Source organism: Protobothrops mucrosquamatus, unplaced genomic scaffold, assembly GCF_001527695.2.
Source record: "Protobothrops mucrosquamatus isolate PMUCROS unplaced genomic scaffold, P.Mucros_1.0 scaffold_256, whole genome shotgun sequence".
Lineage (NCBI taxonomy): Eukaryota > Metazoa > Chordata > Lepidosauria > Squamata > Viperidae > Protobothrops > Protobothrops mucrosquamatus.
The window spans coordinates 93,452-117,893 of record NW_015386332.1 but is presented as its reverse complement, the minus strand read 5'-3'; the positions used below and the strand labels follow the sequence as shown (position 1 = coordinate 117,893).

Here is a 24,442-nt window from a genome sequence, read left to right as displayed (position 1 = left end):
GAGGGTATTTTAACTTTATTGATTTCAATGAGAATTCAGTTTAACATATGCTTAAGTTTCTTTTGAAATCAATAGCCCTTGAATATATTTCACTTTGGCAGAATTGTCCACAAAAACATATTGCTTTTGTTTCTTTAAATAAATGTAACATACGAATGAACTGCTCAGAACATTTATTACATAAATTACTACAAATCAAATTCTCATGTCATCAAGCACACGTTTCATATATTAATTTTCTCCAGTGGCAAGTTTAAATGCCAGACACATTTTTAAAAAGGACAAACACAATTGATCCTTTCATCACTATAATCTTGTGAAACAGAGTTGATTGATGATCATGAGTTTCAACTAGATACTTGCATAATCTGTTCTTTGCAAGCTGCAACTAAAATAACTTTCCAGCCAATATTTTCATCTTGGATAACATAAAACAGAGTATAAAAAGAAACTGAATTTGAATGTTCTTGGTTTAAGTACTGTTTTGTAAGTACTGTGTCAAAAGACACAGACAGCATTTTAAAAATTTATTCCATAATATTTAATTAAATGTACATAAATACATCAAATTAACTTAAAGATTTCATTAAAGATGTTATTCAAGTGTTTGATCTTCATATCATTGATCAGAAAAAATATGTATATGACAAATTAAGAATACTTCATCTGAATGCACTATAAAGTGCTTTCTGCAACTGATCTAGACTACAATTCTACCCACTGTTTTGCACTTATGAACAGTTATCTAAAATCAAGCCTCTGCTTTGTGAGCATGCTTAGTTAATAAGGCTTATCTCACTTGTTTATTTTAGAGCATTTGTAGACCACCTCTACCAACAGATTCTGGGTGGTGAAAAAGAAAAGGCTAACCCTAATTAATGCCCCACCTCATCCCAAATTAACATCAAAGTGACAAAGCTAGCTAGCTAGTTGTCTTTAAGATTCATCCCAGCCCAAAGTGCAACTGAGAAAGAATGGCTAAAGCATCAGAAGGATAGTAGTTAAGCATATATTTAGAGAATATATTCCACTGTGCAAGGCTCATACAGAAAAGGGCTGCCTTCTGACTATATCCTTTTTACAGGTAGCCCTTGCTTAAGGAGCCTAATTGTGACTGTGAGAGGGGAGGGGTGGAAGGATAAGACAAAGAAGAGATTGGAGAGAAAATTATTTCAAGAGAGCAGGCTGTCTGCTCTTCTACAAATCAAGACCAATGCAATTGCACTAGCAATGCTGAAGGATTCAGACAAAAGAAGGATTCTCTATAGAAACTGCTTGCTTTTTTTTCCCCTCCCCTACTCCCCCCAGCAGAGGAGAAAGATTGGAGATCAAGTGACTCCTAGAGCATACTATAAACTGTATAGTGTGCCAGGAGCTCCTAGTCTCTTGCTTTTGAAATGTAGAAGAGCAAACAACTTACATTTTTGCAATCCCATCCTCTCCTATCAATCTGCTCTGCAAGGAGGGAAAGGAGGAAAAAGAAAACACAAGTCAGGCATAGGACAAGTCACACTTCTTGTAATGGCAATCATGTGACTGAGGGACATTACAAAGGTCATAAATGAGCTGTGAAATTATTTTTTCAGCACTGTTTCAACTTCAAATAGTCACTGAACAAATGGTTGTTAAAGAAGGGCTTCCTGTATTGATATTTACTTCACAAGAGCTTCTCTAGACGGCCATGCCGAACTGGCAGAAACATACTACTAAAACTCTTGTGTCTGTTTGCAACTTTCAGTAGGGTGAAATGGTACATCACAGGCAACAATTTTTGAATCAATTTGCCTCAAATAAGCTAACTTGTACATCCAAATTTTGGGAACCATGGCCCCCATGCGATTGAAATTTAGCAGAGTAGTGCCCACTTCAATATTGCTGCATCACCACACCGTCAGGTGATTATCCTTTTCAATACTCCCTACCAGCTTCTTTAAGGAAAGTCAATGTGGAAGTCAGAAGGAAGTCAATCCTGCTCTCATTGCTTTTTTGCCCACTCATGATCATTCTGTTTCTCTATTTAGATAAGGATGTAACTCTAAAATAATGACCCAATGGATCTCAGGTTGTTTAGTACATTTTAAAGCAGTCCCTAATGTATTGTGCACCACATCATGAAAAGTTTTATGGCTCTTGCTTCTCCCCGTGTAATCTGTTATAGCCTCTATATATCAGTTCAAGACTCATGAAACATCTCCAGGTCAGCCTGAAGTGGACATGTGCAACTGAAAATCATCAGTCTACTGATGACACTTTACCCAAACTAATGGCTGACCTATCAGCGGGATTTCACAATATCAAATATTAACTGAGAGGAATCTAAACAATCTAGTTCTTCTAGTAATTGTTCAGCTGTTATGGCTTGATCCCGTTAAGAAACTTCCCTAAAACACGAATGGGCAATTGGAGACTGGCTAGATCACACTTCTAATAGCCTAAGCAATGTGACTTCTACCCATCTCAATCTCTTTATCTCTTTACTCCCATTTCAGAAGCCCATGTGGCTCCTGCTATCCATTATCTGCAAGAATAATTCTTCAAACCTATCCCAGCTTCCCTATCATATATCCCAAACTAAAATCCATCAAAGTCACAATCATCATGACAACATTCAATCTCCCATCATTATCAATCACACTGAACCTTGCCCTCCACTTTCTACTATCTGTAATAACCCCCTCTTAAAACCTGTCATAGAGACTCACTATTCCAATATATATAACAGCCACCCACTGATGGTTAGCCACCCTGACGAAGCCGGCAGGAGGCCGGCGAAAGGATAGGCAGATGTTGATGTTTGATAGTGTTAAAGATATCAATGCAGGATGTAAGGAGTTCCAAGTAAAGCTGGCTTTTGCAAGTGACTGATGGTTATTTTGTCAATGCCAATGGTGTTCAAGTGGTGCTCCAGTTGTTTTGGGATTGTACCCAAAGCACCTATTACTATTGGTGTTACCTTTGCTTTCTTTTGCCACAGTTGTTCTATTTCTATTTGAAGTTTGTATTTTATTATCTTCTCCAGTTCTTTCTCTTCTAGTTTGCTGTCTCTAGGTACTACCAGTACCATGTTCACTATTCAGATTTGTTAAGTCTGGGATGTTATGTGGTGGATAATGCCCCAGGGTAATTTAGTTTCTTCATTTTCTATTACTTGCTCTATTTTATAGTTCCACCAGTTCTTGCTTGCAGGCAAATAGTATCTCTTGCAGATCTTCTAATGAATTTTCTGTATGAGCGTTTGTCATGTTGTTGTTTGTAGTCAATCTGTGCGATCTTCTTGCAGCAGTTAACCAGGTGGTCCACTGTTTCTTTAGCTTCTTTAGCAGAGATGGCACTTGCTGTCTGTTTAATATTATTATTAAATTTATTTGCTGCCCATCTCGCATTCTATGGCTGTGTGATCAACGACAATCACTACATTGCTTTCTCACTGTTTCCTTCCAGTTACCTTTGTGGGAGGAACTGCCAAGGGTTGGCTGTCACCTCCATCATTATCCAACAATGTCTTGGCTGGAAACCATTTCCTGAAGTGTCCATACTCTTGCAACTCCTTTTCAAATTCTCTTTTCCATAATGTCTTTCTCCAACATCCATCCCATTTGTCACCTCTTAACAACCTTCCCTGCAATAATCCTCTGATATACCATGCCTTTTCAAGCACTACTCTTTCTAAAACATCATCCATTTTGTAACTTGCTCTCTAAGTAAAATAATTGACCCTCAGATAAATTTTTGAAATCTGACTGAATAGAAATAGAGAAATCTAATTCTCATATCAATCTAGACTGCCGAGATGGGATCATTAATTCCTCAGACAAAATCCAGAATTCCCTCTTGTTCCCACTAGTTTTTTTTATATTAGAAACCTCTGTATGTTTCAACTGTACTGCATAATTTAAACTGAAAGCAAAAGCAATTCTTAAAATACAAATGATTGTATATGATTTTTCAGCTAATAAACATCCATAAAAATCTTATGTGTGGCAGTTTAATCAGGTTATGGTTTGTTTCCAACATTTTAAAAACTCTTACTTTTGAATTTAATTTCAAGGTGATTTCATGATCCCGACCAGAAGAGTCTTCAGCTTTTAACCTGATGGTACTAAAAGCAGGATCTATAAACACAACTCTACAAGAAGAAGAAAAAAACAAGTTCCGGTGTAACTCTATTAGTAATTCATTTCTATTAGTTTATTCTAAATATATTAATTGGAAATCATCTATGACAGACCTTTCTGCTGTTATAAATTTACTGCTTGATTCAGTCATATACTTTTGGGTTATTTATACTGTGTCAGAACTCATGCTGTGGAAATGAACACTATGTTTCAGTTTTCTATCACAGGAACCTTTGGCATATATAAAGTGTACTTCTGTCAGCCTTTATTTCTCTACATATTACACTTCCTGGCAAAATTTTCATTCATTTTTGCAGTTACTTTTTATATACTGATCTGGGGGGGGGGGAGTGGACCGCACATTTGCATGAAAAAAACTACAAAGTGGATATTTAGATATAGGTATAGATATAAACACACACACATATTATACTGGTTTATACTTTTAAGCATATTTCTCATAACACTGTTTTGCCTGGAGCTATAAAGTTAGCTTTAATATATGATATTTATATTTAATGGAAAATTCATTCTCTCAATAGATTACAGACAACAAAAGGTTCTTTCAAACAAGTGAAATAGCCCAGACACAGAATTATTTTTAAAATTCATTCTAGTGGTATATATTCAAAATAGCAATAGCTAAAATTGGGAGGGAGAATGGCAGATAAAAAGTTTTAATTGTAACCCATCAGGGTTATTCCTCCCACCTGCCTGTCTATGTAATAATATTTTTTTCCTTGTGCATTTTGGTTTGCACTATCTTAGTCCAGACAGTCAATACTGAAAGTTAGTAAATAAGGTGAGATAGGTAGAACTATAAAGGCTGGTTGATCACATCATGGTTTTTTTCCAAGAGAATGATTGCTCCTACAAAGCAATATACCATACACTATCTTTGTATTTATTTTATCAGGTAGGGTATCAGAATATTTAAAAAGTGACATTTTAACAGTATTCTTCCTTAAAAACATTCTGACTTTCTGACAGAAATCAGGCTGAATTGGAAAGGAATCGGACTCAGTTCCTGTAAGCCAAAAGTTAAGCTAGATTTCAGTTCCCCTAAGTGCAGAGCAAGAAGCCCAAAATACTAATATCCTAAATATCCTAAAATAAAGTGGGAGTTTTGCTCTAAATAACCAAATTCAGAAGTAGAGCAATTGTAAGTATAAATGACATTTTATATATTATGATTTTAAACTTTATTAAATATTGATTAACTACAACTATTTAAAAAACAAAACTGTAAGTACTGAAATAATCAGAGCAAAATCCAGTGTACTATATAAAAGTATTTTAAAAGCTGGCAGGTTAACTTTTTGGTATTTGCAGAAGATAATAAATATGAATACTTATTCCATCCCAAATTTTCTATATCTCCGATGAGGCCAGAATAATATTGTGGAGGTGGTTGGGCACACAATTCTTCTGTGTTTTTCAAAGCAAGTTCCTGTTTTTGTTTTTAAAAGAAAAGTTTATTTAGTTCATTTTTTGTGACTTGGTTCTTGTCTGTCTGTCTGTCTGTCTAACCATCTACCAAATCTACATATGAATCTTAAAATTAAAACCAGAAATATTTCTGCTTATATTCCTGTTTATTATGACATACACTACAACTGTTCACATTACTCAGAAATAAACTTGAAAATAAAGTGATTAGGTGCAGGTAATTGTTCATAAGTTCATAAATACACAACTACCTGAAAGTAAACCCAATTCAGTTGGGTTCATTTTTCATAGATATCAATTGGCTGCGCTTCTAGTCATGCCAATTTTAGATGGATAGCAGCAAGGTCTCTTGGCTAAAAGAGAAAAACCTTAATCCATTAAACTGCTTTTAAACACTTGGCTAGCAATCCCCTCCACATTTTAAACAGGTATTATCCGATGCATATATGCATATATATGAAGTATGTATCAGAGTTTAAAAAATGGTAATAGTCAAACACTCTGGCTAAAAGCACACTTTAAAAAGAAAGGGATCCATTAAATGAATGGCTGTCTTAATGGGAAGATACATATAGAAAATTCTCAACATCAGCACAATCCCTCTAGTATAGTGGAGATTTTTAATTGCACTTAGTTAAAAAAAATGAAGCTGAGAAGGAATTTTTGGTGACTATATTTGAGAATAAAAGATAACCTAAATAAACTAAAGGTAATGTGATAATACAATCTCATAACATTTGTTGGATTCTCTGTCACCACTCATATACTCAAGATGGCTAACAACAGAGAAGACTACAACATCCAATTTCAGTTCAGTTTCTAAAAGTTCAATTTTTAAAGGATTATCTGCGATAAATACAATGCTTTCCCTAGGTAATGTACTTATGCAAACCACAAACTATGCAGCATTATAATGCTGAATTTACATTCAGCAATTTTATATTTACATTTTTACATTCAATAGCCCTGTGTGGGGCAAAACTGCCTTTTTGCTTTAATCTTTTTTATAAAATCTTTTTTATAAAATCAAGGTGCAAAGTTGTGAATTTTATAGCATAGGGAGGGGAGGACATATCCTTAGAAAACAATTAACATACAAAATAATAGTTAAAAGATAGGCTTTTTCATAGGAGTTAAGGGACTAGTTAACATGAGCCTTGCTCGTGCTCTTTATATTCTTCTTTTAAGGGCTATATGAGTGCTACAATAAGGGAGCAATCAATCTTTAAAAGAATTAATAATTTTGAAAAGTCATAAAATAATGGAAGATATGGAAAAGTCTATGATAAAAATGTCAAAAGAACTATCTAAAAGGTACACTTATACCACATTATATGCTGTATTTACTACAAAGAATACTTCCGTGAATGGCATTCTGAGCAGCAAAATAGTTATGCTCTAAAGAGAAAAGTTAAATCCTCTGTAGTAAGTAATAATTACACTCTAAACATTTTAAGCAAAGTACTATTTACAGACTTAGAAAAGGAATTAAAAGGGGAAAAGACATCAAAGCAATGAAGTTTGCTATAAATGAAATATTCATATTTTATTTATTACGAGTGAAAATACTTCTTATGGACCTGTCACCAGACTTCATTTTACTAAAGTTATTACTATTTCTACTTATCACTATAAAATCAGAATAGAAAAAGACATTTATTTTTATTATTTTTTTGTTAAATTTATAGACCACCTATCTTACCTCAAGATTTAAAACTAAAGATATACGCCTATATCAGAATCATGTACTGCAGGGCTCCCCAACCCCTGGTCTGCGGACCAGTATTGGGCCACGGCATGCCAGCATCCAGTCTGCACAAACAAGGAAAGCCCCATCCACAGGATGCAGGCAGCACACAAAAAAACATCCTCTCTGGTCTGCGGAAAAACCTCTCTCCACGTAACCGATCCCTGGTGTCGAAAAGGTTGGGGACCTCTGATGTACTGTACATGGCAGTGCTCAAGAATGTAAATATATACATAAGCTAATACATTCACATAGCTTCACATTCCCCTTAAGAAGCACATAACAAGGAAGAAAAATGGACATTCAATACAGGTACTCCTTGTCCTGTCTTATCAATATTGATCCTACCCATGAAAAAATGAAGATTATTTATTGTTAACAAAAAAATAACTATCTAATTTGCATACTGACTATTCAACATTATAAAAATGATTTTTATAACAGCTAGTTTTGCAGGACTATATTTATAACTATTGACTTGAAAAGTGAAATTTACAGGCAATAGCGTCATCCTGTATAGATAACTATTTCTTACAAGGATTTTATTTTAAAATATAAGTATTAAGATTATTAATGAAAAGAATCACTTGTTCATTATAGCATTAATGATAATAAACAGATATCAGTAGGTCTCTGCAAAATTGTAACTCACCAAAATAGTCTTCAACTCTACCATGAAACTGACTAAATCTGAAGAATGTTCCAACCTCTGAAAAACATTTTTTTTGTTAATGATTTCATGCAATTACTTTTTATATTACACCAGATATTTACCTGGTAACAAATATTCTTAAAGTGAGGTTGAAGACTCACATCAGAAAGTGTGAAATTAGCACTAGGGTATAGTTTAGAAGGAGATAGATAGTTAAAGTGTCTACCTCTGTCTCAAGGCTCCCTCATCTCTCTGCGGTACTATGGATTACCATATTATGACCATCAATCAGTAGAATAGACATTGCCAGTTGAGTGGATTTCAACCATTACCCCCCCCCAAATCCCCCTATGTTTTGGGTACACAAATTGGTTTTGAGCTCATGATTAAGAAAAGTGGTGAGATTGAAAGCATTTATGAAAAAAAAATCTAACAGGGAACTGAGAGGTTAAATGCACACCAAAGTAATTCCATAGAGCAGGGGTGCCCAACCCCCCCGGACTGTGGACTGGGCCGTGCAACTGGGGGTGAGTTGAAGGCACACCTTCCACCTTCAGGCAGGCAATGAGTCTGCAGGGGTAAGGGCTGAGGCAGGAGGGCAGAAGCTGTCTTGCCCAGTGCATAGGTTCCCCGCCAGCTGAACTTGCAACTAGCTTGCCACTCCTGGGTTCCGCGTCTTTCCTCCTCTTCTTCCTCCTGCTTTCTGCCACCTCTTCTTCCTCCTCCTCCTCTCCTCCTCCTCTTCCTGGTCCTGCTTCCTCTTCCTCCTGCTACCTTTTCTTTCTCCTCTTCTTTCTCATTTTCTTCCTCCCCCCCCCTCCCAGAACCCCAACCGGGCTCATACTCCCTTCACACAGCTCTCCAACTTTGCAAGCCAAACGTGCACCAGTCCGGCTTGCAACTGAGGAAGCAAGCAAAGAAAATCGTTCTGCAGATTTTTGCTTTGAGGAGCTACAGAAAAAAGTTCACCTCTAAAAGTTTAGTCATGTGCAGCAAAATGGGACACAAGCTGGTCTGGTTTCTAGCAAGAGCCAGGAGAATTTTGCAGTCTCCTGCTGGCCAGCACCTTGGCAGGAGGAAAAGTAATGGCAAAACCAGGAAAGGCAGGCACACTCAGAGTTTTTCTTTCCCATTGTTTCTCTCTGGCAAGACAAATGTGCTGTGGACATGTGTACCACTCAAGAGCGGAAGTAGGGCATGGAGTATCTCAGGGAGTGAGGGAGGTCCTGTGCCTGCACTAGGCCTCCCAGAATCTCTCCACCCGAGGCATTTGTGCTCCACTTATTAGCTAACATATTTGTTTAATGAGTGTACTGGGGAGGCGTTTATTTAATGCTTGTCCTGACCTGCAACCTAATGGGCAGGCTCCATTCAGTTTTATTTTTGTCTATCCCACGGGTTATTCTTTCAAGCATTTTTTGACACTTTATTTCCTTATTTAATAGTAGCTCTAACTGCTCTGCATTTCCTATAAACTTTTCTTTGCCTTAACAGCTATAGGCATATGACTCCAGAACTGACTTTTCTCCTTCAAAGAAGCCTTCACTGTTGGAATCTGTTTCTCCCTTACAATTAAGGTTATAATTTGTTGTACTTTGGATAAAACCCATAATCCATGTACTATGAAACATTTCAATAAAAATCAATATAGCAGTCATGATTTTCAAATAAATATAGATTCTATCATATTTTTTTACAAAAAGTTTGAATGGATACCTGCTTTAAAATCAGATGATATCCATGAAGCAATTTTTTCAGATGCCAACTACACTGAATCCTATAGAAATAAAATGTTTTCATGATCAATTAAACCAGGCAATCTAACATTCAAATGAAAAAGATATATACTTGAGTATTTTTTGTAGATTGGAAAGAGATAAAATACACTAAGCCCATAATTTAGTACTTTGCATCTTATATGTTAACATGTTAACATCAATACTTTATACCATGCACATGTATACATAATCCGAACTAGACTGTATTGTTTCTCTGTGTCATATAATATATGTGGGCATATGCATAATTCTGTATTTATTTATTTTTGTCATATTTATGTAGTGTATACTGGAGGTGGGGACCCTTGGAGAGCTGTATGCAATGAAATTTCATTTTAATGTATGCCGATTAGTGTACATTCAAAGTGACAATAAAGTTATTATTCTATTCTATTAATTTCCTATTATAAACATTTATAAATGGAGAAACCAATCATTATCATACAGCATTTGTAAAACTTTTGTAAAGCTTAAAGCTAATCCTCAATTCACCACCACAAACGGGACCAGAATGTTGGTCTTAAGTCAAAGCACCCACATGATCAGACCCAATTTTTCAACTTTCTTATTGTTGAATCAAGCAATTATTAAGGAATGCAGTCATGTATGGTTCTGTGACCGTGGGGGGGAGGAGGCTATGACATTTTATGACAACTGTAAATGCTTTACAGGCCATAAAGCTCCCTTTCTGAGGCCATCATGACTTTAATGACCAGTCATAAGTTGAGAACTATCTATATATGATATATTTAATAAATTTATGCTTTGGAAATTAGTAGGGCTGTGAAGTGTGATGGATCTAAAGCTGAAAAGGTACTTCAGAGAGACCACGGGCATGGTAATTGTGCAATCCGAGGAAAAACGTGCAATGGTGATACTGTAGCTTCAGAGTGGACATGGACAAGCTGTCAGTGTCTTATCATCTCAAATGCTTATTTTTCTGCAACAGGAACAGTATGGGGCCCATGTCTACTCTAAAGCACTTTTTTGGCTTGGATCTGAAGCACTACAAATCTGTAGAAGTAATGCGAACTTTACAGGTTATTGAAAACAATTATTTATTGCATTTTATTTCAATAACTTTCATTTCCCCACATTAGACCTTGCAAGAACAAATACTGTTAAAAAGCAGTATATTGGATAACATTAATACCACTTTACAATGCCTTGGTAAGGACACACTTGGAATACTGCATCCAGTTTTGGTCACCATGATGTAAAAAAGATGTTGAGACTCTAGAAAGAGTACAGAGAAGAGCAACAAAGATGATTAGGGAACTGGAGGCCAAAACATATAAGGAACGGTTGCTGGAATTCGGTATGTCTAGTTTAATGAAGAGAAGGACGAGGGGGGACATGATAGCAGTGTTCCAATATCTCAGGGGCTGCCACAAAGAAGAGGGAGTCAAGCTATTTTCCAAGGCACCTGAAGGCAGGACAAGAAGCAACTAATCAAGGAGAGAAGCAACCTAGAACTAAGGAGAAACTTCCTGACAGTTAGAACAATTAACCAGTGGAACAAACTGCCTCCAGAAGCGGTGAATGCTCCAACATTGGAAGTTTTTAAGAAGAGACTGGACAGCCATTTGTCCAAAATGGTATAGGGTTACCTGCCTGAGCAGGGGGTTGGACTTGATTACCTCCAAGGTCCCTTCCAACCTTTATTATTATTATTATTATTATTATTATTATTATTATTATTATTATTATTATTAGCTGTACCCGGCCACGCGTTGCTGTGGCTCAGTCTGGTAAAAGTGTGTGTTGCTTTTACGTCCAACAGATGGCGCTGTTTTTCAAAAAAGCATGTTTTTACCTGTCACAGGTGTGACATCTATATAATATAGGTATATCAAAACATGTGCGTATTCGAATGCAACGTTGTATCAAAATGTCAAAGCAATCGGTGAAGAACTTTCGGAGATTTAAGATTTTGAACAAACGAACATTTACATTTTTATTTATATAGATTTATGAAGCCCTGTTCCTCCTATTTGTTTAATTAAAATATCTGGTATAAGAACTGCTGCAGATAAAAGTTATGTTCACGCCCCAGTATTTTATTTTATTTATTTTCACACTTTTTAACTGCCCATCTCCCTTAGAGAGGGACTCTGGGCGGTGTACAATTTAATCAATAAAATTAATTAAAACTGATGTATACTCTTAAATACCTCTTGCCTCTGAATCCAAAATACTAGAGTCTTATTTCATACAGGCATTTAAATCTTTCACATGAATAGCTACCACATAATGTCATAAGAATTCTACAGACTGAAGGAGGAGAAATCTGAAGCAGACAGAAAGAGATAATGTTTTCCAAGTTTTAATGGACAAGACTGATCTGAACGTAGATTTAAAAATAACAAGCTAGAATAATATGAAAAGGATGCTACACTGGACATAAAAAAGTAATGTCTTTATAATTAAAAGATATTATCTAAACAATAAACCAAGAGAGAGATGTGGAACATTTTTCTATATTACATTACAAGAGGCTTGTTAAAGCTTTGAAGAATTTTGTGAAAAGGGACAAAGAAATTATTTAAATGAATTAAAGATCAACACTATTAATAAAGGATATGATGTTAGTTTATTTGATCAAGGTTAAAATAGTTATGTTATCTCTGGTAATCCTTAATGAACTTTTGCTAATCAAGATTGAAATGACAACCTTTTAAGATTTGTTAAGCTATTAAGTTTTTTTAACAGATGGAATATGGGAAGAGATAATTTGTTGTGTTTTAAGAAAATTAATTAAGTTATTAAAATTATTTATACTTGTGGTGGTGAAAGGGGAAGTTATTTTTATGTAGTTCTTTTTCTTTTCTTTACTATATTTTCTTTTTTTCATTTTTTTGTATTTTTTTCTTTTCTGAACTTTCTATTTTTTTATTCTTATTTTTTAGTTTGTATTAGATTTTATCTTTGCAATTGTAATTTTCATAAAATTACTATTTAAAAAAAGCCATGTCAGAAATTGATTTTTGGCTTTGCTTTGGTATAATTTTATAGAGATGCATGGCCCCTGATCTGTTTTATGTAGCATTCCTTACTTCCATAATTTTTTTTCAGGGGGCCTTAGATTTTACTCAGTAAATGAATTCTAAAGTAGGAACAGACACAAGTAGGTAAGTCTATGCAGACAGAAAGAAATCACTTGCACAGGTGGAAGAAAAAAGTTTTGAAACAAGGCCACAGGTTGCTCCATGTATGCAAAAGATGGATTGAGACCAATGAAAATGATAAAGGAGACCTAAATTAAAAAAAGGCCAGGCACTTTTTCTTCTTCCACGTAACCTCCCGAAAGAAAATAGCAGCCTAAACTCTACTTTCCCCACACATTTCCTCCACCTCACCCTGATTCTGAAACACCAATGAATAAAAGGTGATAACAATGTCAGAATTTAGAAGACTCTATCTTTGAAACATCTTCAGACATTTCCTCATGCCCTACTTTCCCCAGTTCTTCCCATTTCCTTTCCTTAAATAAGGATGCTAGGTTTTGTTGTAATTTAATCAAATTTTAGAAGCTCAATTTTGTGAGTATTTATAAAACTTTAAGTTAAAAAATCCCTAAAAAGCCAAACTTGGGCTGATTCTTGAACTCCTTGCAAAAAGTAAAGTATGACTCAAACAGCATGGCTGTTCTGAGAAGTGAGACATACAAGTTATCTTATGAGTCAATCTGGTAAGAGTAATGATGCAGTAACCTGGGGCTTGACTTGGTAGAAATATCCATACATTAATGCAGAACTTACCAAGCCAGATCTGAGATCATTTGTGAAAAATGAATGTATCTTGATGTAATAGATATATCATACAAATAACATGTGCTATGAATCAGAACATCGTAGTGCATATCTTACTGTCAAGTTGGGAAAGGAAGATGATGCTTTCTTAGCTAGAGCATTGAAAATATTTTAGTTTTCTAACAGTCAGTTATTATCTGAGTATTATTTCAGTTTGATTGATTCTAAGACCAAATACATCTTTCTAGTTATATTTCTGTAGTTCTAGCCTCCAGAATTAGAAAATATTCTTTCCCATAAATTGCATTAAGTGTTCTCAAATGATGACTTGACAAATTACATTTGAGTTAACTAGCATCAAAATTAACTAGTAACAACAAACACTAATATTGGAAATATCTTTAAGTCAAATTAATGATCATTCCTTTCCTTGTAGGAAAATGAAATGATTTTTGAAATTAAAACAGTATATAAAGAAATTATGCTTCTCACCTAGCATTTTTCAACTGACGATCCATTGGTAACAATATTCTTATGTGAAAATCTCTTCCCTGGAAATACAGAATCACATTAGGCATATTTTCAGATATATGTATTTAACAAAGCCTACATGCTTGAGCATATCAGAGATTTTTAAAGGTATGTTCTAATATTATTTTTTTACATTTTAAAAATAATTTTCATTTAAATTCATCTATTTAAAACCTATACAGCAGGGGTCCCCAACCCATGGGCTGTGGCCCACTACTGGCCCATGGCCTATTCGGAATTGGGCTGTGCAAGTGACGGGCCGGGGCTTGCCCACTACTCGCACAGCCCAGTTTCCCTCTCCCCTCCCAGCTGGGCCGCCAAGCCAAAGATTGAAGACCACTGCTATACAGTATATACAATAATACAACTAACACTATGGCACTAAATTCTCAATATAAAACAATAATGATTAATTGCTCAACAACAATAGAGAAATATAGCAATAAATAGGTCAATAGCAGATTTTGTATACTGTATACAGGTTTACTAGATATGATTTGTTAAAGGAAAGACATGATTGAAAATAAAAAGAAACTAGGAGCAAAACCAAGATTTTTAAAATGGTCAATGTTGATGAATATAATCCATACAAAAAAAAGCTTTTTCTGGGATCCTCCATAATTTTTAATAGTGTGAATGGAGTCCTGAGAGAAAAAAGAAAGAAAGAAATAGTGATCTACTCCATTTTACAGACCACAGGCTACATCCAGGCCTTTGACTGTCCTGTCTGGCCCACGGTGGCAGTGGGGGGAGGCAAGGGACAGTGGCAGGGGCAGGGGCAGCAGTCCTCTACAATAGTCCTAGGTCAGTGATAGCGAACCTTTTAGAGACCGAGTGCCCAAACTGCAACCAAAAACCCATTTATGTATCGTTGGGTGCCGATTGGGCGTGGCCCATTGGGTGGGTGTGGCCCATATGGTGGGTGTGGCCCATATGGTGGGTGTGGCTGCCGTGGTAACGGCAGACTGGGTGGAACTAAAAAGTTCAATCAATCAATTCCAACTTTGCGAGATCTTTTTTTCCCCGTGAGGAGTTGAAATTGATTGATTGATTGAACCTTTTTTTTTTTTTGCATGTGGCGTCGGAGGCCTAAAGTGAAAAGGTTTTATAAAACCCAGCTGAAGGCCTAGGACTGGGGCGACGGCGCGCGTGCCCATAGAGAGGCCTCTGAGTGCCGCCTCTGGCACCCGTGCCATAGGTTCGCCACCACTGTCCTAGGTTCTCATAAAAAAAAACTACAGGAAGTCTTTGATTTACAACTATTCTTTTAGTGACCATATAAAGTTACAATACTGAAAAAAATGACTTATAACCAGTTTTCACTTACAACCATTGCAGCATCCCCATGGTAACATGATCAAAATTTGGGTGCTTGGCAACTGGCATGTATTTATGATAATTGCACTTTTCCAAGATCAAGTGATCACCATTTCTAACCTTTTCAGCTGGCTTCTGGCAAGCAGAGTCAATGGGGAAAGTCAGATTTGCTTAACAGCTGCATGATTTACTTAACAACTGCAGTGATTTGCTTAATAACTCTGGCAAAAAAAGTTGTAACAAGAGGTACAATTCACTTAATAACTGCCTTGCTTCGCAATGGAAATTTTGGGCTGAATTGTGATCATAAGTTGAGGACTATCTGTAATCATCTCATTTAAACATTTTTTTTAATTTCGGCAGCTATTTATTAATCAAAAATAATTTTCAGAATGTGAAGAAAAAGATACAGAATGATTAAATGTAATTAGTTGGAGATTAAACTTTATTCCATTCTTTCTCATTCTCCCATAAGTTTGTTTCTTTCATATGACAAATATATAATTATTATAATTTTGTCTTCTGTTTTTCTAATTATTATATGCATCTATAAAGCTTGTAATTCCCAGACATCCATATACAGGCAGTCCTCAACTTATGACCACAATTGAGTCCAAATTTCTGTTAAGTGAGACATTTGTTAAGTGAGTTTTGCTCCCTTTTACAACCTTTCTTGCCACAGTTGTTAAGTGAATCACTGCAGTTTATAAGTTAGTAGCCTGGTTGTTAAGTGAATCTGGCTTCCCCGTTGACTTTGCATGTCAGAAGGTCACAAAAGGTGAACATGTGACCCCCGGGATACAGCAATGGTCATAAATATGAACCGGTTGCCAAGCATCTGAATTTTGATCACATGAGCATGCGGATGCTGCAAAGGTCGTTAACTGTGAAAAATGGTCATAAGTCACATTTTTCAGTGCCATTGTAACTTTGAACAGTCACTAAACAAACTGTTGTAAGTCAAGGACTATTTGTACCTCTTACATTTGTATGGCTAACACCATTTTCACTGTATCAAAATTCATATAGAGATTGAATATGAAAGAAAAGACTACTGTATACCTCAGAAAATATAGTAGACAACTTAGAATTACAGTATGTGCTCAATAACACTTGAATCTACTATTTAAACTGTCATGTGCTAATATTACAAGTTATGGGGAAAAATACAGAAAATGTATAAAATTCTGCATTTCAACTTTGTGCAACTCATAAAATCTTATATATCTATTAAAATAACATATTTTAATTACTATATTAATGAAGTGTACTGATTTTGCTTCATTTTAGTACGTAAGGATACCTTAGAACAGGGCTTTTCAACCTTTTCACCCATTGTACCACTTTTAGGATATGGCAATATCCGAGTACCACCAGTTGCCTAGCAAGGTGTCAAAAAAATGATGACCCCCCCAAAAAAGTGATAAAGTACAGGTAGTCCTCGACTTACAACAGTTCGCTTAGTGACTGTTCGAAGTTACAATGGCACTGAAAAAAGTGCCCCCCAAGCCACAGCTGAGCAAGACACCTGCCTGCCCGCCCAGCCACGGTCTTCCTCCTGTCCGAGGTTTTCATTGTTGTGAGCATTTCTGTTGAGGATTGGCAGCGGGATGTGTGTGTTTGGTTTTTATTTCCCCCATCTGCTGGGTGGTTGCAGCAGGTTTTGGTCACTTCACATGACCCTGGGACACTGTGACCATCATAAATAAGAATCAGTTGCCAAGCATCTGAATGTAAATCACAAGACCCTGGAGATGCTGCAACATTCCAGCTGATTGGCGCTTCTTCTGAGCTCAGCAGAAGTGCCAGGATCAGTGCTGCTTTCCAGCTCATTGGTGCTTCAGGGCTCAGCAGAAGCACCAGGATCAGCGCCGAGCTCTAGATGGAGCCTAGCGCTGATCCTGGCGCTTCCGCTGAGCCCTGCCAGCCCTGCAGCTCCAGCCATCTCTCACTCAGGCTTGTGCGGTGCTGCCACCGGTTCAGCTCATTCCCCTCCCCCGCTACCACTTTTCTAGGATGGTCGTGTACCACCTGCCAGGTGCCAATGTACCACAGGTGGTACCCATACCACTGGTTGAAAAGCCCTGCCTTAGAACAAACATTAACTAAAGTAATATGACATGTCTAGGTCAGGAAAGGTTTCAATTTCCAATCATCTGATGAAATAATTGAGTACAAAAGCTGATATAATTTGCAATGGAATTCTAAAAGTTATCTATTGAGAAATTATTCAGCTGAATTCACAGAATATACTCACAGATATGGTTCTCATACAAATTCAGCCTTAAGTTAATCTTAAAGGCTTCACCAAGTTTTCCAATAAAGATTGCTATTGTCTAAATTTGGGAAACAAAGATGTAATCCAGAGATGTCACCCAGAGTAACCTTGTAGGGAGATCGGCAGCATAAAAAATTAAATAATAAAATGTTAGTTTCCCAATATGGTTCATAAAATGCTAATTTGAAAAACTATTGCCAAGTTTAGTGATTAGACATTAATTTTTTTCACAATTTCTACAAACACTAGAATTTCAAGAAACTTTCACAATGTAATCTGAAGTAGAGAAGTACAATTAATGTATCCTACAGCCTTTGGTTTCATAGTATATTGTAACTCTCACTTCTATTATATTTAAATAGCCTTTTTAGGAATTAAAAAGCAGATGTAATTGTGAATCGCAAAAGTCAAATAACTATAATTCAGTATATCATTACTTTTTAAAAAAACTTACAAATCCCCTTTACTATAATAGATGTATTATAGACATAAATTATAAATGGGCAATAACTATAAAAATATTATATGGAGAGGAAAGGATATTTCTTCCCTTTTCCCCACTGGAAAAACAGTGCATCTTTCCAAGTTTATTTTATTTTGTAAGCTAGAAATAGATGGGTTTGTTTAGAAAATGAGTGATATAAATTCTTTTGAGAAGTAGAAAGAAAATACAATAAAAGTAGTGTGCACTTAAATAATGCTCTTCTCTTCTATGATAGGACATTCTCCCAATGATAGGAAGTTATTTTATTCCTTGATGCTATTGCTCCTAGCAGTGGTTTCCCTCAGGCTGTGTTTCTCAACCTCAACCACTTTAAGATGTGTAGATTTCAACTTGCAAAACACTGCTGTAGGATAATATCCCATGATTCTGAACAGAGAGGTCTTACTTATCCTGGCAGAAAATAAAGAGGCTGCAGTGCACCAAATCTGGAGGATAGAATTGGAAGGCTAGGCTAACTTAAGGCTGGGAATCCTATGGATTCTCCAGGACTTTGAAAAGCCCAAAACTTCCAGGTCACTCATTGTATTATTTTATGTCTTATAATAAAAAAATTGATAAGCTTTAAAAGGGCTACAGGACTTCACCTCTTCTCTGACACCAGAGGTTTATACGGCTGCCCTTCTACAATATCTCTATTTTGTGTGCATGCCATTGGAGATGCTAGAGAGAAAACAGGGCATTTATGAAGTATCTCTTCCACAGGAGGCAGGATACTTTCTGCAGCTGAAAAGAGCCAAGGCAAGGCGTAGATATGCTTCCGAAAAAACACAGAATCACAATTCTTACCGAACGCGGAAAGCATCAGGGTGGTTTTCAGGAACCACCCTATCCCTTATCTGCCACGCCACGCCGGGAGGGGAGGGGAAAGAAAGAAAGAAAGAAAGAAAGAAAGAAAGAAAGAAAGAAAGAAAGAAAGAAAGAAAGAAAGAAAGAAAGAAAGAAAGAAAGAAAGAAAGAAAGAACAAACCACGGATGAACCGGAACTGAGATACTCCACCTGCTGCCGCCACCAACCCCTCGCCCACCCCGAGTGTTTCGGTACCTGGGCGGTGACGAAGCCCTCGTAGACAGTCTTTTCCCGGTTCTGGGGCAGGAGGAGCGGGCACTCGCGCAGCAACGACCCGAATCCAGTAGCCATTTCTCGGCTACTCCTTTCCCTTCGCCCCTCTAACAGCACACCCTGGCCCGCCAAAACAAGCGCATGCGCTTCTGTCTCCTCCCTAAGGCTAGGAAATAGTGGCGGAAAACGCGTTATTTTTAACGGACGAGAATATTTACGCGGGGGAAAGCCTTGGACAAGAAACAGGCAAAACCGTGAAAAAGTAGGCCACGCCAGTAACCGACAAGGGAAAGCAATCCCGCGCTCTATTTCGAAGAGGCAACTCTTGATGGCTGCTTAACTCTTGATTGGACAGAACGGTCCCAGCTCCGCGCGGGAAATAGCGCCGAGGGGAGGAGCTTCGTGAGATGTAAGCGGGCTGGCCCGCGATTGCCTTTTGGGTGGCTAGTTTCTTTTTCGTCCGGCCGGGCTTCTTGTTTTCTTTCATTTCAGGCTGTCTCCGAGAAAAGTGGATGGCGTTGAAATCAAAATTTGACTTCAGTCCAATAAGACTTTTTCCTCCGCAAGAGCGGTAATACTGCCATTGGGTATATCTCATCTTCATGAAATAAATTCGTTTTGAAGGGCTGGAGTATTGTTATTTATTAACTCTATAAAAACGACGGCAGAGTGCCTTACACCTCGGTGAGAAGATTTCCTCACTCATTTCAACTAGTCCTCGAGTTACGACTACAATTAAGTCCAAAATTTCTGTTGTTAAGTGAGACATTTGTTAAGTGAGTTTTGCCCAATTTTACGACATTCCTTGCCATAGTTGTTAAGTGAATAACTGCAGTTGATAAATTATTAACCCACTTGTTAAGTGAATCTGGCTTCCCCATTGACTTTGCTTGTCAGAAGGTTGCACAAGGGGATCATGTGATCTTGGGACACAGCAATGTCACAAGTATGAACCAGTTGCCAAGCATCTGAATTTTGATCACATGGTCATGGGGATGTTTCAAAGGTTGTAACTGAAAAATGGTCATAAGGCACTTAGTGTCATTGTAACTTTGAACGGTCACTAAATAAACTGTTGTAAATCAAGGATTATCTGTATGTAGTCTTCGATTTAGTTAAAGCACCCTACATAGAATTGCCTCATAAGAGAAGTTGAAGATTACACCAATAGCACAAAATGTTGGCGTTTTCCTTTAAATTTGTGATTACTGTATATCAATAGTTTATAGTATTTATTGTAACCAAAATATTACTCATTTCAGTTGTTATGGCCACACATGTAACAAGATAACTGGGCAGTTAAAACACCAGGTATAAGTAGCATGTAAAAGAAAATAGATAATAAAAGGCATAACATAGTTATCCAGAATAAATATAGAATTAGCAGATTGGCTAGGAGAATGGTCATACATTCTTCATATGCTGAAAATATTATATGGTGACTATTAACAAAATAATGTGAACATTCTATGATTCACCATGTAGGGTTATTTAACAATAACAGAGTTGGAAGGAACAGAACAGAGTAATAGAGTTGGAAGAGACCTTGGAGGTCTTCTACTCTAATCGCATGCTCTAACACAGACATGTCAAACTGCCGATCCATGGGCCGGAGGTGTCACACTAAAACCATGCCCACCTCACTGCCGGCAATGGGTGAAAAGTCGCAATACATTGCATTATGTCACATGACGTCGCAAGTTTGACATGCCTGCTCTAGTAGGAGACCTTATACCATTTCTGACAAATGGCTGTCCAGTCTATTCTTAAAAGCCTCCAGTGATGGAGCACCCACAACTTCTGAAGGCAAGCCGTTCCACTGATTAATTGTTCTCACTGTTGGGAAATTTCTCCTTAGTTCTAGGTTGTTTCTTTCCTTGATTAGTTTCCATCTGTTATGTCCTGGGCCTGTGATTGACAGAGCAGGTGCAGGAAGTTGCAGAGAGACCCAGGCAGACCACGTGGCTGCCCGGGCCAGACAGACTGTCTCCAGCCTATTGCGCACACGCAAAGCGGGAAAATACGTTGCATTTATTGGCTGACGCTGTTCCCTGCAAAAGGGTATAAAAGGGATCCGCGCCATTTTGTGTTGTTCTGTTGAAGCTTGAATAAAGAAGTAACTGTTGTTACACCTGCCTCGTCTCAATGCCTTACCAATGCACAGAACAGAACACCATCCATTCATTCTTATCTTACCTTCTGGTGCTTTGGAAAATAGGTTGACCCCCCTCTTCTTTGTGGCAGCCCCTCAAATATTGGAACACTGTTATCATGTCACTTCTAGAACTTCTTTTCACTAGACTAGACATACCCAATTCCTGCAATTGTTCTTCATATGTTTCAGCTTCCAGGCCCCTAATCACCTTTATTACTCTTTGCACTCTTTCCAGACTCTAAACATCTTTTTTATAATGTGGTTACCAAAACTGGATGCAGTATTCCAAATGTGGTCTTAACAAGGCATTATAAAATGGTACTAATACTTCATGTGATCTTCATTGTATCCCTCTGTTAATGCAGCCTAGGATTGTATTGGCTTTTTTGGCTGCTGCCGCACACTGCTGGCTCATATTTAATGATTATCCACTAGGACCCCAAGATTCCTCTCACAGTTATTGCTACTGAGCCAAGTTTCACCTAATCTGGACCTGTACATTTCTTTCTTGTCTCAGAGGGATCTCTCCAATGCTGTAACTATTGGCATTTCATTAATAAACTTTTGGTTATTGTAATTATCTTGATATTTTCTCCAGTGTACACTCTCTTTGGCAGGCATGTCAAACTCGCAATGTCACATGACGTCACGTGATGTATTGCGACTTTTCCCCCATTGCTAGCAATGGGGTGGGCGTGGTTTCAGCATGACGCATCTGGCCTGTGGGCCGGCTGTTTGACATGACTGCTCTTTGGGATCTGCCCTAAAAATGTTAAAGCCAGCAACAATCAATGTTATAAAATGCCATGTACTGAAGTCAAAGTGCCACATTCTTTTGGTTTTCTAGTCATTTTAACAACAACAAAGTGTTATTGTATTGTTTGATTTTATTTCTTTATTGGCTAATTGCTATCCAAAGATCACAGTTCACAAAAATAAAAATATAAAGTTATAAAACCAAATTAACCCACTCACAACTACAATAATTCCAACGGTAATATCCAAATTAGAATAAGCAATGATATGTCAGTTTTGCTTCTAACTACATCACACTTTAAGAACAAATTATTATTATTATTATCATTATTATTATTATTATTATTGATGATGATAATAATAATAATAATAATAATAATAATAATAATAATAATAATAATAATAATAATAATAATAATAATAATAATAATAATAATAATAATAATAAAGTTAGAAGGGATCTTGGAGGTCATCTAATCCAACCCTTGCTCAGGGGCTATACCATTTCAGACAAATGGCTGTCCAATCTCTTCTTAAAAACTTCCAGTGTTGGAGTTCACAGCTTCTGGAGGCAGGTTGTTCCACTGATTAATTGTTCTAACTGTCAGGAAGTTTCTTCTTAGCTCTAGGTTGCTTCGCTCTTTGGTCAGTTTCCATCCGTTGCTTCTTGTCTTGCCTTCAGGTGCTTTGGAGAATAGCTTGACTTCCTCTTTGTTGCAACCCCTGAGATATTGGAACACTGCTATTATGTCACCCTTCGTCCTTCTCTTCATTAAACTAGACATACCCAATTCCAGCAACCGTTCCTGATATGTTTTAGCCTCCAGCCCCCTAATCATCTTTATTGTCTTCCCTGTACTCTTTCTAGAGTCTCAACATCTTTTTTACATTGTGGTGACCAAAACTGGATGCAATATTCCAAGTGTGGTCTTACCAAGGCATTGTAAAGTGGTATTAACACTTCACGTGATCTTGATTCTATCCCTCTGTTAATGCAGCCTAGCACTGTGTTGGCTTTTTTAGCAACTGTAGCACACTGCTGGCTCATATTTAAGTGATTGTCCACTAGGACTCCGAGATCCCTCTCACAGTTACTACTATTGAGCAGGGTACCCCCTATACTATATCTGTGCATTTGGTTTTTCTTGCCTAAATGTAGAACCTTACTTTTTTTACCATTGAATTTCATTTTGTTAGATAGTATCTAGTGTTCAAGTCTGTCAAGATCCTTCTGTATCTTAAGCCTGCCTTCTGGAGTGTTGGCTATTCCTGCCACCTTGGTGTCGTCTGCAAATTTGATGAATTCCCCATCTATCCCCTCTTCCAAATCATTGATGAAGATGTTGAAGAGCACTGGGCCCAGAACAGAGCCCGGGGGCACCTCACTACACACTTCCTCCATGTAGATGCAGTTCCATTGAGGATCACATACTGAGTATGGTCAGTCAGCCAGCTACAAATCCATCTGGTGGTGATGCTGTCTAACCTATATTTTTCTATCTTATCAAGTAGTAGGTTGTGATCTACTTTATCAAATGCCTTATTGAAGTACAAGTAAATTATATCCACAGCATTCCTCTGGTCCGCTAATTTTGTCACTTGGTGAAAGAATGCATTAAGATTTGTCTGGCATGATCTGTTTTTGACAAACCCATGTTGGCTTTTGGTAATGACTTTGTTTGCTTCAAGAGTTCGCTGATTCGTTGTTTGATTATCTTTTCCAGAATCTTCCCAGGTACTGAGGTCAGGCTGATAGGTCTGTAGTTTCCTGGATCCATTTTTTCCCTTTTTGGAAGATGGGAACTACATCAGCTCTTTTCCAGTCCTCTGGTAGTTCCCCAGTTCTCCAGGATCTTTGAAAGATATAGTCCAGTGGTTCTGAGATCACATCTGCCAGTTCCTTGAGAACCTTGGGGTGTAATCCATCTGGTCCTGATGATTTGAACTTATCTAAGCTGGACAGGTGCTCACTTACCATTTTCTTGCCTATTTTAAATTGTGTTTCTAATCTGGTTTTTTTTTTTTGTGGTACTGTTTTTGATAGGTTGGACAGTTTTTTCCCTTTGTGTAAACACAAATGCAAAAAAATGAGTTAAATAGTTTGCTTTCTCCCTGTTGCTTGTCATCTTCTTGCCGCTTTCTTCCACTAATGGACCAATCATTTCCTTGACTTTTTTCTTGTTGAAAGAAGCTTTTTTTTGTTATTTTTGACTTTTGTTGCAAGCCTTAGTTCATTTTGAGCCTTAGCTTTCCTCACTTCATCTTTGCAGGCTCGGGCTATTTGCTGATATTCTGCCTTAGTTATGTGCCCCTTTTCCCACTTGTTATACTTGTCCTTTTGTCTTTC

General features: G+C 37.1%; 1 protein-coding gene across 1 annotated transcript in view; it reads right to left on the bottom strand.

The window, feature by feature from the left end:
• FANCL (FA complementation group L) overlaps positions 1–19,437 on the bottom strand; it is a 42,280-nt gene extending 22,843 nt beyond the window's left edge. Inside the window, exons 1-6 of the mRNA XM_015831344.2 lie at positions 19,167–19,437; positions 13,986–14,044; positions 9,680–9,740; positions 7,964–8,020; positions 5,468–5,565; positions 4,030–4,126 (exon numbers count right to left, since the gene is read on the bottom strand). Coding sequence (XP_015686830.1) covers positions 4,030–4,126; positions 5,468–5,565; positions 7,964–8,020; positions 9,680–9,740; positions 13,986–14,044; positions 19,167–19,262 — 468 coding nt within the window. The 5' untranslated portion in view covers positions 19,263–19,437. The remainder of the gene's footprint in view (positions 1–4,029; positions 4,127–5,467; positions 5,566–7,963; positions 8,021–9,679; positions 9,741–13,985; positions 14,045–19,166) is intronic.
• Between the last annotated feature and the right edge of the window lie 5,005 nt (positions 19,438–24,442).